The following is an 18,378-nucleotide window of genomic DNA, read 5'->3' as shown; positions in this document are numbered from 1 at the left end:
TGTGTTTCATGAGGATCTAAAGGTCTGTGTGTCATGAGGATCGAAAGGTCTGTGTTTCATGAGGCTCTAAAGGTCTGTGTATCTTTATGAGAATCTAAAGGCCTGTTTATTCTTATGAGGATCTAAAAGTCTGTGTATCATGAGAATCTAAAGGTCTGCTTATCCTTATGAGGATCTAAAGGTCTGTGTATCATGAGGGGGGGTCTAAAAGTCTGTGTATCATGAGGATCTAAAGGTCTGTATATCACAAGGATCTAAAGGTCTGTGTGTCATGAGGATCTAAAGGTCTGTGTATCATGAGGATCTAAAGGTATGTGTATCTTTATGAGGATCTAAAGGTCTGTGTATCCTTATGAGGATCTAAAGGTCTTTGTATCATGAGGATCTAAAGGTCTGTATATCACAAGGATCTAAAGGTCTATGTGTCCTTATGAGGATCTAAAGGTCTTTGTATCATGAGGATCTAAAGGTCTTTGTATCATGAGAGTCTAAAAGTCTGTGCATCCTTATGAGGATCGAAAAGTCTGTTTATCCTTATGAGGATCTATTTTTAACATATATAGCTAGATGTTCTTCTGCCATGTTGCCCATTCTTGTGAAACATCATTATCTTTGAGTGTCTTTTTTATGAATCATGCACATTTAACATTTTGGATAGAGACATGGATGTTCAAAATGTTGCAAAGTTATGTGGTCACATATAGAGGATTGGAGTTCAGCTCTAGGCTCTGTGGTTTCACTTGCTGAAAGACTGTTTTCTCTCAACATCTGAAATATCAGGAGTGCATCACATAAGTTGCAAGAATTTATCATACATTACAAGTAAAATACCATGAATTCACTATTTTTCATTGCTTTTTTACAAAATGCTAAAATGCTTAATTTGTATCCAAAAAATGAATGTTTTTTTTTTTTAGAAAAACACTATAACTTTTTTCCAATCTGTGAATGTAAGTACCAAATAAAAAACCATGAAAATTAATACTCATGAGATTAAATGAATTTTACAGCAAATAAACGTTTTTGTTGTTTATCTCCATGTGTTTTGTTTTCATATCACTTCAGGCCATCTACTCCAATTTTCGACCTTCTTGAGCACAAATACCAAGACAAATGGTTACAACAAAGGCGTCAACTGGAGCTGGCCAAGAGGCAAGAGGAGACAAAAGTAAGTATACTGATTGTTGATATTTAGTTCAGATGTAGGGTATGAGTTGTACACATTGTGTGTGTCACACCTGGGTGAAAGATACACGTTTTGTTTGATGCAGTGCAGTGTAATACAACCACTGTTGTGACACACAAATCTGCATATGAGAACTTGAGTACTAGTCTAAAACCTTGCCATAAATGACAATTATGGACAGGTTGTCTTAAGGATGATTTCTTATGTTGGATTTACTAACACCTGGCTATAAATGACCATTATGGACAGGTTGTCTTAAGGATCAACCCTTATGTTGGATTCTCTAACACCTGGCTATAAATGACCATTATGGACAGGTTATCGTAAGGATCATCCCTTATGTTGGATTCTCTAACATCTGGCTATAAATGACCATTATGGACAGGTTGTCTTAAGGATCATCCCGTATGTTGGATTCTCTAACACCTGGCTATAAATGACTATTATAGACAGGTTGTCTTAAGGATCATCCCATATGTTGGATTCTCTAACACCTGGCTATAAATGACCATTATGGACAGGTTGTCTTAAGGATCATCCCTTATGTTGGATTGTCTAACACCTGGCTACAAATGACCATTATGGACAGGTTGTCTTAAGGATCATCTCTTATGTTGGAGTCTCTAACACCTGGCTATAAATGACCATTATGGACAGGTTATCGTAAGGATCATCCCTTATGTTGGATTCTCTAACACCTGGCTATAAATAACCATTATAGACAGGTTGTCTTAAGGATCATCCCATATGTTGGATTCTCTAACACCTGGCTATAAATGACCATTATGGACAGGTTGTCTTAAGGATCATCCCTTATGTTGGATTGTCTAACACCTGGCTACAAATGACCATTATGGACAGGTTGTCTTAAGGATCATCTCTTATGTTGGAGTCTCTAACACCTGGCTATAAATGACCATTATGGACAGGTTGTCTTAAGGGTCATTCCTTATGTTGGAGTCTCTAATACCTGGCTATAAATGACCATTATGGACAGGTTGTCTTAAGGATCATCCCGTATGATGGATTCTCTAACACCTGGCTATAAATGACCATTATGGACAGGTTGTCTTAAGGGTCATCCCTTATGTTGGATTCTCTAACACCTGGATATAAATGACCATTATGGACAGGTTGTCTTAAGGGTCATCCCTTATGTTGGAGTCTCTAACACCTGGCTATAAATGACCATTATGGTAAGGTTGTCTTAAGGATGATCCCTTATGTTGGAGTCTCTAACACCTGGCTATAAATGACCATTATGGACAGGTTGTCTTAAGGATAATCCCTTATGTTGGAGTATTTAACTCTTTAGCAAAATGGATGTTTTTCATAGCTGTTGGTCAGGCAGTCTAAAACCACTTTAATATCTTTAGGTTGGTTGGTAAAATTAGGTTTGTTGTAAAATTAGGTTGGTTGGTAATATTAGGTTGGTTGGTAAAATTAGATTCAATAACATATTACTTGAAGTAAAAATATTTGAAGTCTTTAGATGAAGGAAACTCATTGTTTGCTGTGGTAGACTTATACAAAGTTTATTTGAATTATATGTGGCACAGTGCAGCATTCTGTGCATTTGTTAAAATTTGTGCACTAAATTGCATTGACCAATTGTGTGCAGACCGTAATTGATGCACTGCATTGCTGTGCTCTGCATGTTGTTGCAGTGTATATCCTCAATCTATTTCTGGTTTACATTAATTGTACATACACAAGTCTTCAGAAAATATGTAAATTTTCCCATGAAAATTACCATTTCAACCGGCCACTGGCAGATATGTGATGGGAGCAAAAGTAAAAATACTTACTTCTACTTGCATGATGGAGCAACAGTAACTTTTATAAATACAGCCATGTTTTTTGGATGTTATTTTTCCAACTGCTATGATCAAATTACATTTATAGTGACCATCTCTAAGATAAGTAATCCAATGGTCTGTTATACTTTTAGTGTAGGATATATTTTTAATATAGGATCAATTGTACTTATATAGTTTTAGTACTATAATATAACTTCTTGAATATAATGTTGTCCATGGGAATCATAGAGCATATCATGTGTATTGAGACTGGCTAATAATTGTACTGGATAATGAAATGGGGATCATTGGCCATATCTGTCCTTGAACAGAAACTGTGTTCTAAGGTATGACTTTATATGGAGGGAGTAAGTCAAGTCTAACTGCAAACAACAAACTAGGTCCTGGTTTGCCATCGCATAATGTGCTGGAACATCAGGGTCGGTGTTGTTTATTCTGTTGATTACTTTTATCAAAATGCCTAAACCTGCTGGCACATTATCAGACAGCAGATGTGGGCATATACAGCTTGCGGTTTGACCTGACTTATAAGTGAGTATGTACGGTAATACTTTTGAGAATTAGAGGGCTACTTGATCAAAGTTCCATGTTTACTGTAATATGATGTTACCGATGAGGTTGCCATATCCTGGTTATATTAATAGGACTATTTAAGATTCGACCCAGAACCAGTTACCAGTATGGTTGCTACTTTTATTGATACCGAAAATAAATTTGTTAGTTGAAAAGACAAAATGAACCTTACATTTCATGGTAAATTTTCCTCTGCTGCTTCAAACTATATAGCACAGTGAAAAAAAAAGTAACAATCATACAGCAACTGGTGTAGACCTTTTATAAGTCTATATTTTGGTATCTATACCCTATATAAGTCTATAATTTGGTATGTAGACCCTTTATAAGGTTATATTTTGGCATGTATAATATTGTTCATTATTTGAATTATTACTAAAAGTTAACAATACCATATGACTTAAGACTGACCCAGAAGAATAGCTAATTATGCAAAATATAAAGGTTAAATTTATAATAAAGATATAATATTTCTGAAAGGTATTGTTCCCAGACAATGTTATTATTTCATATAAGGTTTCATACTTGCATGTCATACCGTATGTACTCACTTATAAATTGAATCCAACTCCATCTGCAGACCCAGATCTGTGCTAGCAGATCTGGGTCTGTGCAGTTTGTTAGGAATAATCAGTAGAACAAACAAGATAGACCCAAATCTACAGGCACATTATGCTATGGCAAATCGCTCCGGTGGCCTAGTGGTTAGAGCGTCTGCCTCGGATGTGGGAGGTTGTGGGTTCGATCCCTGGCTGAGTCATACCAAAGACTTACAAAAATGGTACTAACATCTGCCTCGCTTGGCGCTCAGCATTAAGAGGTTAGTGTTAGGACTGGTCGTCCTGGTGTCAGGATAATGTGACTGGGTGGGACATCGTGCTACATGTCTGCGGCATGATGCCCCAGTGCTAGACATCACTATAAACCGTCACACTGCAGGCATCGTAGTGATATGACTGAATTTTAAAAAAAGCTATGTTAAAAATACAAATCACACACACACACACACACACACACATGTGCTATGGCAGATCAGGATGTTTGTTGTTTGCAGTTTGACTTGACTTATAAATGAGTTTATATGGTATATTACATGCATATTTAATTTTGTTTGCAATTTTATGGTGCAGTGCATGCGATGTATGATGAGTCATTAGATAAGATCAGCATTTCATCAAATTCTCTATTACTGGACGTTTTTTGTAATTCAGTGCAGTGTACAAATTTTGGTATTTATTTGTTACAAAAGTTACGAAATATTAACATATTTTTTAAATCTTTTCTCCTACTGACATAGAGTAGCACTTCAAACTTACACAGAGTGTACCCTTGTAACATTTAAAAACGGGGTGCACTTGTTTAGTACACTGACTAGTGTAAAATGAGTGATCCTCGGGTGTACTACAGGTCTTAGGCACCAGGCTGCAATGGGTGTAAAGGAACATAATAATATAGTACCATTTGATGAGCAGCTGCCTGTGGGGATCGGCTATTGATGAGCAGCTGCATGTGGGGATCGACTATTTAATAATTTTATAAATTTATACACTGCATACATTCATATGTTTTTCATTTTTATGCATGATAATATAGATAATTTCAGTAACCAACGCAAAACATTTTAGCTAGCTAACACCTAAAATTATCGTATGAATATTTTTTTACATCTTGATGCTATTTTTAGCTCACCTGCATGCAAAGCTAAGCAAGATTAGTCATATGTTATCTTTGCTATATTATTCTTCTTTTGAAAAGCCACTGGATCAGTTTCATGTAAATTTTGTAATGAGCATCTTATCATAAAGGGTTTCATGTTTACCATAAAATTTGTTGCTAATTATAGAAACAACTTAAAGCGATTTCTTCTCCAAACTTGCTGATTAGAATTTGAGCAAATTTATTTGAAAGTATTCAGTCATGAAGGGATTTCAGATTTGTACAAATTCTTGCTGATAATCTGTCAAATATGACAGCTGGTAAATAGGACTTGTCATCAGAATTTTTGGTCCAGATTTGATAGAAAACATACTTGCATGAGAGGTTCAATTTCTTATAAATTATGCCAGTCTATATTATCAGATATGGCCAACATTACTAAAAATGGAAAAAAACTAAATGACTTCCCAAAAACTGCCCAACAGCATTTGACAATATTTATTTGACAAAAAGCTTCCTTGCATGAAAAGTTTTCAGGGTTTTCTTACAGATAATGCTGACCCAATGTGATATGTGGCTGTTGTTACCAAAATTTAAAAAAAACTTGAAATGAATTCTTACAATAATATCTGATAGAATTTGCCAAATTCAAGAGAAGCATTCTGGCGTGAAGAGATTTTAAATTTGTGAAAGTCATCTTTACTAAAAACAGATAATCCTTCAAATAAATCCTTAAAAAGAACTCAGTATAATTGGATAAATTTAGCAGAAAGCATTCTAGAATGAAAGGCAATTCAATTTGTACAAATGACGCTGATCTGTTTTCAAATATTGTTGAATTATTAAAAATAGACAAACATTTTAATAACAATTGATAGGCAGAATTTTACCAAATTGAACAAAAAGCGTCCTAGTGTTTCAGATATCAAGAAATGCTGTAATCTTGTTACCATTATGCAATGTAGAAAAACATAAAACATTGAAACAACTTTATTTATAAAAATCCACAAGAAAAACAAAACACTTAATAGAATTTGACCAACTTGTAAAGAAAGCATCTTTGTATAAAGGCATTTCAGTATTGGACAACAGATCCTGATGCATGTCTTTAGTGAGTGAAAAGATTTAGAAAATTTCCTAAACAGTAATCCTGGAACATTTGTCTTGATTTCTTTAATTTAAATACATATATGACATGCTATAATTTCTGTAATCTTTCCTTGGGAGTCTGCTAGCAACAAATAAACCAAAGATAGCAAATTCTCTCCATGCAGGATCAGTTAAAACCTTATCGTACTAGTTCTTCTAAGAAGACAGCCATTTTATGTAGGCGTGTATTCCAGATCACTCACATTTCACCTCTGTCTGCTTGTGTTAGAGTATCGGCTTGGCCAACATGGGTATTTGAGAAAGCTTTGTTACTAGCTTTCCATGGGTAAGTGGTTCTTACTGGGATCTTCCTACAACGAATATACTGGCTGCCATGTGTAGTCTATATTGTACTGAAAAATTGTGTTAAACCCTCAAAACCAAATCAGACCTTCCTCCAGTCACTGACCCAAATTTCAGGTGTGAGGATTAATTGTGTAGGAGGGGTTGAAGGACATTATGTACATGCTGTAATAAATAGGTAGATTACACACATACAGTGCATAGGTAGATTACACACATAAATAGTACATAGGTATGTTACACACATAAATAGTACATAGGTATGTTACACACATACAGTACATAGGTATGTTACACACATAAATAGTACATAGGTATGTTACACACATACAGTACATAGGTATGTTACACACATTGCAATAGTACATAGGTATGTTACACACATAAATAGTACATAGGTATGTTACACACATAGCAATAGTACATAGGTATGTTACACACATAAATAATACATAGGTATGTTACACAAATAAATAGTACATATGTATGTTATACACAATCAGTACATATGTATGTTACACACATACAGTACATAGGTATGTTACACACATAAATAGTACATAGGTATGTTACACACATACAGTACATAGGTATGTTACACCCATAAATAGTACATAGGTATGTTACACACATACAGTACATAGGTATGTTACACACATACAGTACATAGGTATGTTACACACATAAATAGTACATAGGTAGATTACACATTCCAATAGTACGTAGCTATGTTACACACATAAATAGTACATAGGTAGATTACACATTGCAATATTACAAAGTTAGATTACTCACATAAATAGTACATAGGTAGATTACACACATGCAATAGTACATAGGTAGATTGCACACATGCAATAGTAGATAAGTAGATTACACACATGAATAGTATATAGGTAGATTACACACATAAATAGGATATAAGTAGATTACACAAATACATAGTATATATGTAGATTACACACATGCAAAAGTACATAAATTACACACATGCAGTATTACATAGGTAGATTACATACATGTAAAAATACATGAGTAGGTTACACAATGCAATAATACTTAGGTAGTTTACACACATGCAATAATACATAGGTAGATTACACAGTGAAATAATACACAGTACATTGGTAGATTACACACATGCAATAGTACATAGGTAGATTACACAGTGCAGTAGTACATAGATTGCATACATGCAATAATACATATGTAGGTTACACACATAAATAGTACAAAGGTAGATTACACATTGCAATATTACAAAGTTAGATCACTCACATAAATAGTATATAGGTAGATTACACATGCAATAGTACATAGGTAGATTACACATAGTACATTACACACAAAATAGCACATAAGTACAAACAGGCACACTGTAAACAGTATTCTCATGCTTTCAAAGATAAGGCATTCTGGAAAATTATATTTTAATCTTCATATATGTATATACATATATCTGTGCAAGGTAGAATCATATGATCAATAAAAAAATATTTAAAAAAAACAAGTAAATAAATAAATCAATAATGGGTTGTTAAAGGAGAGCATTATGTTTAAGGGGCATTATGTTGGATTTGTTACAGCAGGGGCATTATGATTGATTGTTACACCAGGGAATTATGTTGAATTTGTAACAGCAAGGGCATTGTGTTGGATTTGTTACAGCAGGGGCATTATGTTGGATTTGTCACAGTTGGGCATTATCATCAGTTTTTATAGCAGGGCAAAATGTTAGATTTGTTACAGCAGGGCAAATGTTAGATTTGTTACAGCAGGGCGTTATGTCGGAAATGTTACAGCATGGAATTCGATGGGTTTTTACAGCAGGGCAATGTGATGGGTTGCTACAACAGTGCATTATGTTGGAAATGTTACAGCAGGGCATTGTGATGGGTTGCTACAACGGTGCATTATGTTGGAAATGTTACAGCAGGACATTGTGATGGGTTGCTACAACAGGGCATTATGTTGGAAATGTTACAGCAGGGCATTGTGATGGGTTGCTACAACAGGGCATTATGTTGGAAATGTTACAGCAGGGCATTGTGATGGGTTGCTACAACAGGGCATTATGTTGGAAATGTTACAGTAGAGCATTGTGATGGGTTGTTACAACAGGGTATTAAATTTTGGTGATTATGTTTTATTTATTTAGATGACTTGAATTTTTTTTACATAATTATACAGCTGTAATTAAATCCCATTAATATATTCATTAAGACTGTCATGTTATATTCAACATAGATGTCATGCCAACTGCATTTGACTACTAATGATTGACTCATAGATGTCAGCTAATTTAGTATATTTCTTTAGTCAAATTATTTTGTTCTTGAACTTAAAACAAGTTTAATTTTATATCTGATATCAAATTTACCCTATGTTTTACTAAAATCTCTTTCATGTTTATTTACTGCTCTTGATTGTTTATTTTGAATAACGTTTTCTCATGTGACTATAAATTTGGAACCAAATTATTTGAGAAAGATACCAGGTAAATTGTTGTTGTTGTTGTTGTAGAGTTTAATGCTATTTTTCAGCACACGATAGGCTATACATGGCAGCCAGTATTAATGGTGGAGGAAGAACCCAGGAAATTCCTCGGAAAGAACCACCGACCCTCGAGAAGCTACTGGCAAGCTTTCTCACATACCCACATTGGCCGAATCCAAGACTTGAACCTATGCAGACAGAGTCCAGTTAAATAACATGCGCCATATGAGATTTTGAAAGAAATAGCAGTACAGTAAAACCTGTCTTGAGAGATCTCTGCTATGAGAGACCACCTGTTTTGAGAGACCAGGATCTCCATGCACGGATTTATTGATTATATAGTGTTATTACCTGTAATGAGAGACCATCTGTCTTGAAAGACCAATATTTTTTGGCAGAAGAGGTGGTCTTTCAAGACAGGTTCTACTGTATAAATATTATATGTCTGATGAAATAATTATGGTGGGATTTTATTGTGATATTAGTATTACATTTGATGAAATAATTATGGTGGGATTTTATTGTGATATTAGTATTACATTTGCATGAAATAATTATGGTGGGATTTTATTGTAATATTAGTATTACATTTGCATGAAATAATTATGGTGGGATTTTATTGTGATATTAGTATTACATTTGCATGAAATAATAGATGCATGACATTAAGAAATGCATGCCAAATATTTAATCCTTTATTCAGATGGGCAGATCCACATATTCAGCAGGAGTTGTAAATAATCTAGTGAGTCGTCTTCAGTGGTGTTGTTTGTTTGTAGTAATAAGTACTGATGACTGGTATTTCTTGAGCTTATTTAAATAGTCTCACCAGCATGACTCATCCAAGTCAGAACTCCGTATTTGGTCCTTTACATGCCTTCATTCAGAGACTGATAAAATGCTCTTTTTCTTCAAAATTCAAACAGGAGTTCACTTAAAATTGGTTTCCATACCAAATGGCAGGAGAATTGAGCCTGTGGAAATTTTTTTCTTTAGAATTAAATGAAATATTGTTTGCCAAAATTTGAAACATCATTTTAGACTGAATTTGTATTAAAGTTTTAATGTTGATTTTCATTTTAAATTCACGACTTATTCAAAGTTGAAACTTTATTTAATCAGAAAAATCTGATAATTTAAAACCTAAATTTAAAACTCAGATTTGAAGATGGATTTTGATTAATTTCTGAAAATACAGGATGGTATAAAACATTTTGACAGGCATGTTAAGGTTTCTACATGGCGTTCTTAACTTAAGCAGACATGTTCCTTACAAGTTAGGAAGGCAACAAACAATTCTTTATTTATTTAACAGTGAATTTCATGTGCAATAAAAATGTAATTGGATTGAAAATATAAATATATAGATTATCCAAGACATGCTTTGGAAAAAAAGCCAAAATCTTTTTTTTCTTTTGAAACAACAAACTAAAGTTTGAGTGAGTGTTTCAGAAACTCTCTCCGGGCCAGCTAACAAATTGCATGTCTTCCAGATGTAAAAATCCTCCAAACAAGATTTAAAGAATTCAGAATTTCTAGAAATTATACATTTTTAAGAATCAGACTTGAGATTGGGCATTGTCTGCTGTTGCTTTTATCATTTTGGGACAAGCAAAAGCATATTATTATTATGGAATAAGTGATGTCATATTATCTTTATGGAATAGGTGATGTCATATTATCATTATGGTATAAGTGATGTCATTTTATTATTATGGGACATGTGATATCACATTATAATTTTGGGATAAGTGATGTAATATTATTATTTTGGGATAAGTGATTTCATATCATTATGGGATAAGTGATGTCATATTGTGGGGTAAGTGATTTCATATCATTATGGGATAAGTGATGTCATATTGTGGGGTAAGTGATTTCATATAATTATGGGATAAGTGATGTCATATTGTGGGGTAAGTGATTTCATATCATTATGGGATAAGTGATGTCATATTGTGGGGTAAGTGATTTCATATCATTCTGGGATAAATGATTTCATATCATTTTGGGATAAATGATTTCATATTATCATGTTGGGACAAGTAATGTCACATTATCATTTACTTCGAAGGCACTAATTTAAAGAAAGTTAACATACTTTAGAAATTGTTGGGAACATGTCTGTTGACTTGATTGCTTCGCTAGTAAATAGCGTCCTTTATTAGCTGCTTATTGCCCTAAAACATCGCATACAACTTGACGTGTTCTAATGATGTAATTCATGTACATCATTAAATTCTAACAATCTGTGAGTCATTTTATTGTTGTTTTATTATGCGTGTTTTGAACTTAGTTTAATTTGGATAGATCTTAATTTGTAATTATATTAGTGGTTCTTTTTTCCCTTTTAGCGTGAAGTAGGTGAAATATGGTGTATTTGGAGTGAGTTCTTTAAATTCCAAATACAGTGTCTTTGGAGTGATTTCATTTAATTCCAAGTTAACTTAAGTTGGTGAAATATGGTATATTTGGAGCATGTTCTTCTAATTCCATTTATCATGAAGTAAGTTAGATATGGAATAACAGGAGTGACTTCTAATTCCATGTATTTACTAGGTATTGTAGACAGGAGTGACTTCTAATTCCATGTATTTACTAGGTATTGTAGACAGGAGTGACTTCTAATTCCATGTATTTACTAGGTATTGTAGACAGGAGTGACTTCTAATTCCATGTATTTACTAGGTATTGTAGACAAGAGTGACTTCTAATTCCATGTATTTACTTGGTATTGTAGACAGGAGTGACTTCTAATTCCATGTATTTACTAGGTATTGTAGACAGGAATGACTTCTAATTCCATGTATTTACTAGGTATTAATAATCTTTAACACCATTGCTGGGATTTTATCACAATATTTTTTTCACAAGAGTGAAAAGCCTGTTCAGATTTCTAAGTTTTGAAAGAGAATTTTATAAAAGGTTTGGTGTTCCGTTGTTCTTCTCCCATGGCACTTACAACTATATTGCAATGAGCAAAACTTTTGTATAAAAATTCACAGGATTTTTTAATGAAAATTTAAGCCAGTTTTTAAAGTTAAAAATTTGAAAAAAACAAGACCATGAATTTTAAAAAAATGTTTTCAATAGTTTGAAACCAGTTTATTATTTACATATGAAACTGCACAACAAGAAATTGTTGACTATAATCTTAATGTATTTCAGTGTTTTGGAAGTTTACTATAGTAGTTTAGTGAAAAGAATGTAAACATATTCAAAATAAACTCAAGTTGCAAAACGCATTTTCCCTTTTCTGTGAAACATTTGATCCACACATAGTCAGTTTAAAATGTGTAATAGAAATCTGCTCAAACCCATTGTATTGGTGTTAATAGTTTTGCAGTGAATGTAACATACATAACAAGGGCTGAACATTTTTTCTTTACTTCAATTTAAAGCTGGTTTTGGATTTAAGACATTTGTGTGTCAGTATTGTATTGAATTCACGCAGTGATGTACAACAGTGTATATTATAACTACAGTATATATATATATATATATATATATATATATATATATATATATATATATATATATATATATATATATATATTTTGGATGGATTTTTCATGTTGGACCCTCCGTTTTCTTTTCTCATTTTATGTCTACCCAGTATATCCATGTAGTCCATTATAACTTATATACTGAGACTGAGCCCAGTGGACTTTTTCATGGGAAAATGACTGGGTCCCAAGGACAAAATTTTGGGGTCATGGATATGATTATGTGCATGGACTTTTCAGACCCTGACTTTATCAAATTGATATAATTGTTTTATTTTTAAATTTAACGTTTCTTTGGTTGGTTTGTCTGAGAAAAAAATATATTTTGAAATTGCAGGCAACTAGGATGATCAAGTTACAATATATAGAAAGAACTGCATGAGCCCACAGGATGTTTCTTCTTTTTTTAACAGGGTTGTCCTTCAGTTACACTGTATTGCATTTATGAAAACAGTGCGTTATACTTATGTATTGAATTATACCTGATGCTTCATTCTTATACAGATGTGTGTCTTCTTTGTGCTGCCACTATTTATACCTCTATCAGAAAGTGAATTTAACAGTTAGAACCTTATTCTAATCATTGAGTGCACTAGTCTTTCCTGTGCAACTCAGTGTAGTTGCCTTATTCATTTAGTATCAAATACAGATTGTAATTGTGCCTTTTCCTCATTAGAGATTGCACCCAAATTTCCTATGTAACTCAGTGTAGTTGCTATATTCACCTTGTATCAAATGCAGAATAGTTTGTACTATGTCCTAATTAGAGAGTGCACCCAAATTTCTTGTGTAACTCAGCATATTTGGTGTATTCACTCAATGAGTATAATACCGAAGAGTGATTTCCAAATACACTTGACTACACCCAGCAATGCTTATTATTCTATGTCTGTTCTTTTTGATGACGTAAAGTTAAATAATCAAAGATAATTAATGTGTTTTCTTTTTTTGAAGAAAAAAGAAATGTTGAGGTTTAATGCCTATAAGGTAGGCCAGAATAATCATTTATACGTATAAAAAAAAGTCATTTTAGTGAATCAGCTATCTATAACCCGCTTATTGTAGCGTACAGAAAACCTGCCCATGCATGACTGCATGCAAGCTTGATGGTAGATATATTATTAATATTTTCAAATGAGTTATCAGTGAATGCCAGATACACAGAAATGGTTTCATAATCAGATGGATACAGATTATTATGTTGGAAACATTATACATAAAGCTTACAGTGGGTGGGAATTATTCACCTTGAATACACTGAATGAGAAACGTCAGTAAATCCATTAATGTGTTGGTAATAACTGAGGATTCAGTATTATGTTTGCTTGGAAGACCAGAGCTTAATACTAAGAGATGAAATTCATGTTCCAATGAGAATGTAATGTGAGATACAGTTTTAAAGAAATAGGGAATAACAGTCATGTGATGGGGGATTTGAGGTCAAAGGTCATTTATGATGGTTTAATATTGTAATGTTGAGTTTTATTGGTGACACATTAATTAAGCTGGTAAAATGGATATTTGTAGTGGTAAAACCACCGTTAACTGTTGCAGATGTATCAGTGGAGTAGGTAAAAGGAATATTTATGATGGTAAACTACCATTAACACACTTAGATCCTCAAATGCAAAACCCGTAATTTTAATCGAACACACTTTGGAAACTTTTGTTGATAAAAGCAGAAAATGTAATTTTCCATCCACTGTAATATCACAGAGCCATGACAAGTTTCCATGCAGCTTAACATCATAGAGATAACTATAATAAGTTTTCCATGCACAGCAACATTACAGATGACTCTGACAATTTTTCATGATTTGTAACATTACATAGATAGCCATGTTAAATTTCCATACATTATGTAATGTCACACGTATACAGCCATGACAAGTTTCTAAGCACTGTAATATTGTAGAGACAGCCTTGACAAGTTTCCATGTACAGTAAGATCACAAAGACAGCCATGACACATTTCTATGCACAGTAAGATCACAAAGACAGCCATGACACATTTCCATGCACAGTAAGATCACAAAGACAGCCATGACACATTTCCATGCACTGTAAGATCACAGAGACAGTCATGAAATGTTTTCATGCACTGTTACATCTCAGGGACAGTCATGACAAGTTTTCATGCACTGTAACATCAAGGAAACAGCAGTGACAAGTTTTCATGCACTGTAACATCAAGGAAACAGCCATGACAAGTTTTCATGCACTGTAACATCAAGGAAACAGCAATGACAAGTTTTCATGCACTGTAACATCAAGGAAACAGCCATGACAAGTTTTCATGCACTGTAACATCAGAGAGACAGACATGACAATTTTCTAATATTGTGGATTGTACTGCTGAAAATTTTATATCAATCCCTCAAAAGCTTCACTAATATATTTTAAACTATGTTTAAATTGAATTGAATTTTCAATGTTTTGACCAGCTTTGGTAGTGATCTACTCAACATAGTATAGTCGACAAATAAGGAAACATACACACTTATGAATTTCAAGATATACTTGATGTCTTTTAAAGTTTGTAGTTTATTGCACCTTCTAAAGAGTAATTAAATTAAATGCAACTAAATTCAATGCACCATTTTTGTGTATCTTGCATTCTCCATCTGACTGATGTCAGTGGGAGGCATGGGGTGGGAGAGCATGACATTTATGTAGTAACAGGGTAAGATCGTCTCTGTGGTAATAGGGTAAGATCATCTCTGTGGTAACAGGGTAAGTTCATATTGTGCATGATACCCAGAAATTATAGTTATATTTTGTACAGTTTTGAAATCATATATGAATATTTGAATTCTTTAATTAAAAATAAAAAACAATAAAAAAAACAACACTTTGATAGAAGAAACTTCTGTTCCTGATTGACACTTAGATACACTTATAATCAAGAAAATGGGGATAATTTGGTTTAATTAAATAAACATCATAGGATTGATTTCCAATGCTTTTTGGTCAGTAGTCTTTTTCATACTTTAATAAGTCGGTTGCTTTCTAATTTGAGCCCTCTTTTGTTATAATGCCGTTATCATGCAATTCCAAATATAACAATGACCCTAATTACGAAAATAAAACAAATGTAAAAAAAATGAATTTTCAACATCCATTAGCTGAAATATTTATGTCAAAACCATGTACTTGAATTAGTCACTCAATATGGGTTGAGTCAAACATGTTATTTAGTATTGTTTGTTTTATAATTATTATTTTTTGACAAAATTAAATGCACAAATACTATGAAGTGAAAATAACATTTATTTTATTTACCTTTGCTACCCTTATTTAACCATTTATATAATTTTTAATCAGTCTTGTTATACCTTTATACCTTGGTACATACTATGGTTATATTTTGGTACCTTAGTTCAGTACATGCTATGGTTATATTTTGGTACCATAGTTCAGTGCATAATATGGTTATAGTTTGGTACCATAGTTCAGTGCATAATATGGTTATAGATTGGTACCATAGTTCAGTGCATAATATGGTTATAGTTTGGTACCATAGTTCAGTGCATAATATGGTTATAGATTGGTACCATAGTTCAGTGCATAATATGGTTATAGTTTGGTACCATAGTTCAGTGCATAATATGGTTATAGTTTGGTACCATAGTTCAGTGCATAATATGGTTATAGATTGGTACCATAGTTCAGTGCATAATATGGTTATAGATTGGTACCATAGTTCAGTGCATAATATGGTTATAGTTTGGTACCATAGTTCAGTGCATAATATGGTTATAGATTGGTACCATAGTTCAGTGCATAATATGGTTATAGATTGGTACCATAGTTCAGTGCATAATATGGTTATAGATTGGTACCATAGTTCAGTGCATAATATGGTTATAGATTGGTACCATAGTTCAGTGCATAATATGGTTATAGTTTGGTACCATAGTTCAGTGCATAATATGGTTATAGTTTGGTACCATAGTTCAGTGCATACAGTAATAAAATAGTTATGGATCCCAGCTACCATGTTATAATAAGAGGGGCTGTATGTTGCACAACAATTTGTCATAAAAGAATTAGCAGTGGCCAAGCTAAAAACAATTACAAGGAATCTTGAACAACAAAAAGTAGTTTCAGAAAATGCATTGCATGAGCTGCTTTTTTAGAGAGTATAAAACTCAGGGGCAGATTTAGAGGAGATTTAGTAAAGACAATATACTTTTTTTAGTGTACTGATGGAGAACTATATCCAGCTACCTTTTTTGAAACTTGATCTCTCCCTTTGAAAAATTTCCTGAATCCACCCATGAAAAAACTTTATCATGCATTTGTATGCAATATTTGTACAGTGCTTTGCGAACTCTTTTTTTCATTTCAATTATATTGTATATAATATAAATTATGTCCAACTGCAAATAAAATAAACCCTGACCTGCTGTTGCATAATGCACTGACAGATCAGGGTCTATGGTGTTTGTTCTACTTATTTTTCCTAAGAAACTGCATAGACCCATGTCTGTTGGCCTATTATGTGATGGCAGATCAGGGTCTATGGTGTTTGGTTTTACTTATTACTCCTTACAAATTGCATAAACCCAGATCTTGGGGGCTATTATGTGATGGCAGATCTGGGGTTATGCAATTGGCATTTTGACCTAGCTTACAAGTCCATATACAGTACAGGTGCTGTATTGTGGCATTGGTATACTATACCAAGAGTATCTGGTGCTGTGTGTTTCATAATTAGGATATCTGCAGGTAAAAAAATTCACAATATCCATTCATGTGTTCTAGTTTTAAATATGGGATTAGCACGTGCTAAAAGAAATATTTTTGGCCCGTAGGTAAAAAATTATGCAAATCATCCAACTGTAACATTGGATGGTGAGATCATTCAAAGCATGTACTATTGTGACAACCTAATATGGATGGTGAGACAGTTCATTGCATGTACTATTATGACAACCAGATATGGATGGTTAGACCATTCAAAGCATGTACTATTATGACAACCTAATATGGATTGTGAGATGGTTCACTGTATGTTCTATTATGACTACCTAATATGGATGGTGAGACGGTTCTTTGCATGTACTATTATGACAACCTAATATGGATGGGGAGACCATTCAAAACATGTACTATTATGACAACCTAATATGGATGGTGAGATGGTTCATTGCATGTTCTATTATGACCACCTAATATGGATGATGAGACGGTTCATTGCATGTTCTATTATGACAACCTAATATGGATGGTGAGATGGTTCATTGCATGTACTATTATGACAACCTAATATGGATGGTGAGACCATTCAAAACATGTACTTTTATGACCACCTAACATGGATGGTGAGACCATTCAAAACATGTACTTTTATGACAACCTAATATGGATGGTGAGACGGTTCATTGCATGTACTTTTATGACAACCTAATATGGATGGTGAGACCATCCAAAACATGTACTATTATGACAACCTAATATGGATGGTGAGACGGTTCATTGCATGTTCTGTTATGACCACCTAATATGGATGGTGAGACAGTTCATTGCATGTACTATTATGACAACCTGATATGGATGGTGAGACAGTTCATTGCATGTACTATTATGACAATCTAATATGGATGGTGAGACGGTTCATTGCATGTACTTTTATGACAACCTAATATGGATGGTGAGACCATCCAAAACATGTACTATTATGACA

At 33.4% G+C, this 18,378-nt stretch overlaps 1 protein-coding gene across 4 annotated transcripts in view; it reads left to right on the top strand.

Annotated features, from left to right (window-relative positions):
• The window catches only part of LOC149777745 (cilia- and flagella-associated protein 77-like), a 42,330-nt gene that overhangs the window by 7,648 nt on the left and 16,304 nt on the right, over positions 1 to 18,378 (top strand). Inside the window, exons 4-6 of one of the 4 annotated variants that reach the window (XM_089938790.1) lie at positions 1,066 to 1,168; positions 9,887 to 9,928; positions 13,644 to 13,676. In XM_089938790.1, the coding sequence (XP_089794916.1) occupies positions 1,066 to 1,168; positions 9,887 to 9,928; positions 13,644 to 13,676 (178 nt within the window). The remainder of the gene's footprint in view (positions 1 to 1,065; positions 1,169 to 9,886; positions 9,929 to 13,643; positions 13,677 to 18,378) is intronic. The other 3 variants (XM_089938792.1, XM_089938791.1, XM_089938793.1) reach the window with 3 other exon arrangements.

Source organism: Sinohyriopsis cumingii, chromosome 17 (genome assembly GCF_028554795.1).
Source record: "Sinohyriopsis cumingii isolate HCF-2022 chromosome 17, ASM2855479v2, whole genome shotgun sequence".
In the NCBI taxonomy this organism is placed as follows: domain Eukaryota; kingdom Metazoa; phylum Mollusca; class Bivalvia; order Unionida; family Unionidae; genus Sinohyriopsis; species Sinohyriopsis cumingii.
Note: the sequence above shows the minus strand (reverse complement) of the source record. Positions and strands in the feature narration are given on the sequence as shown.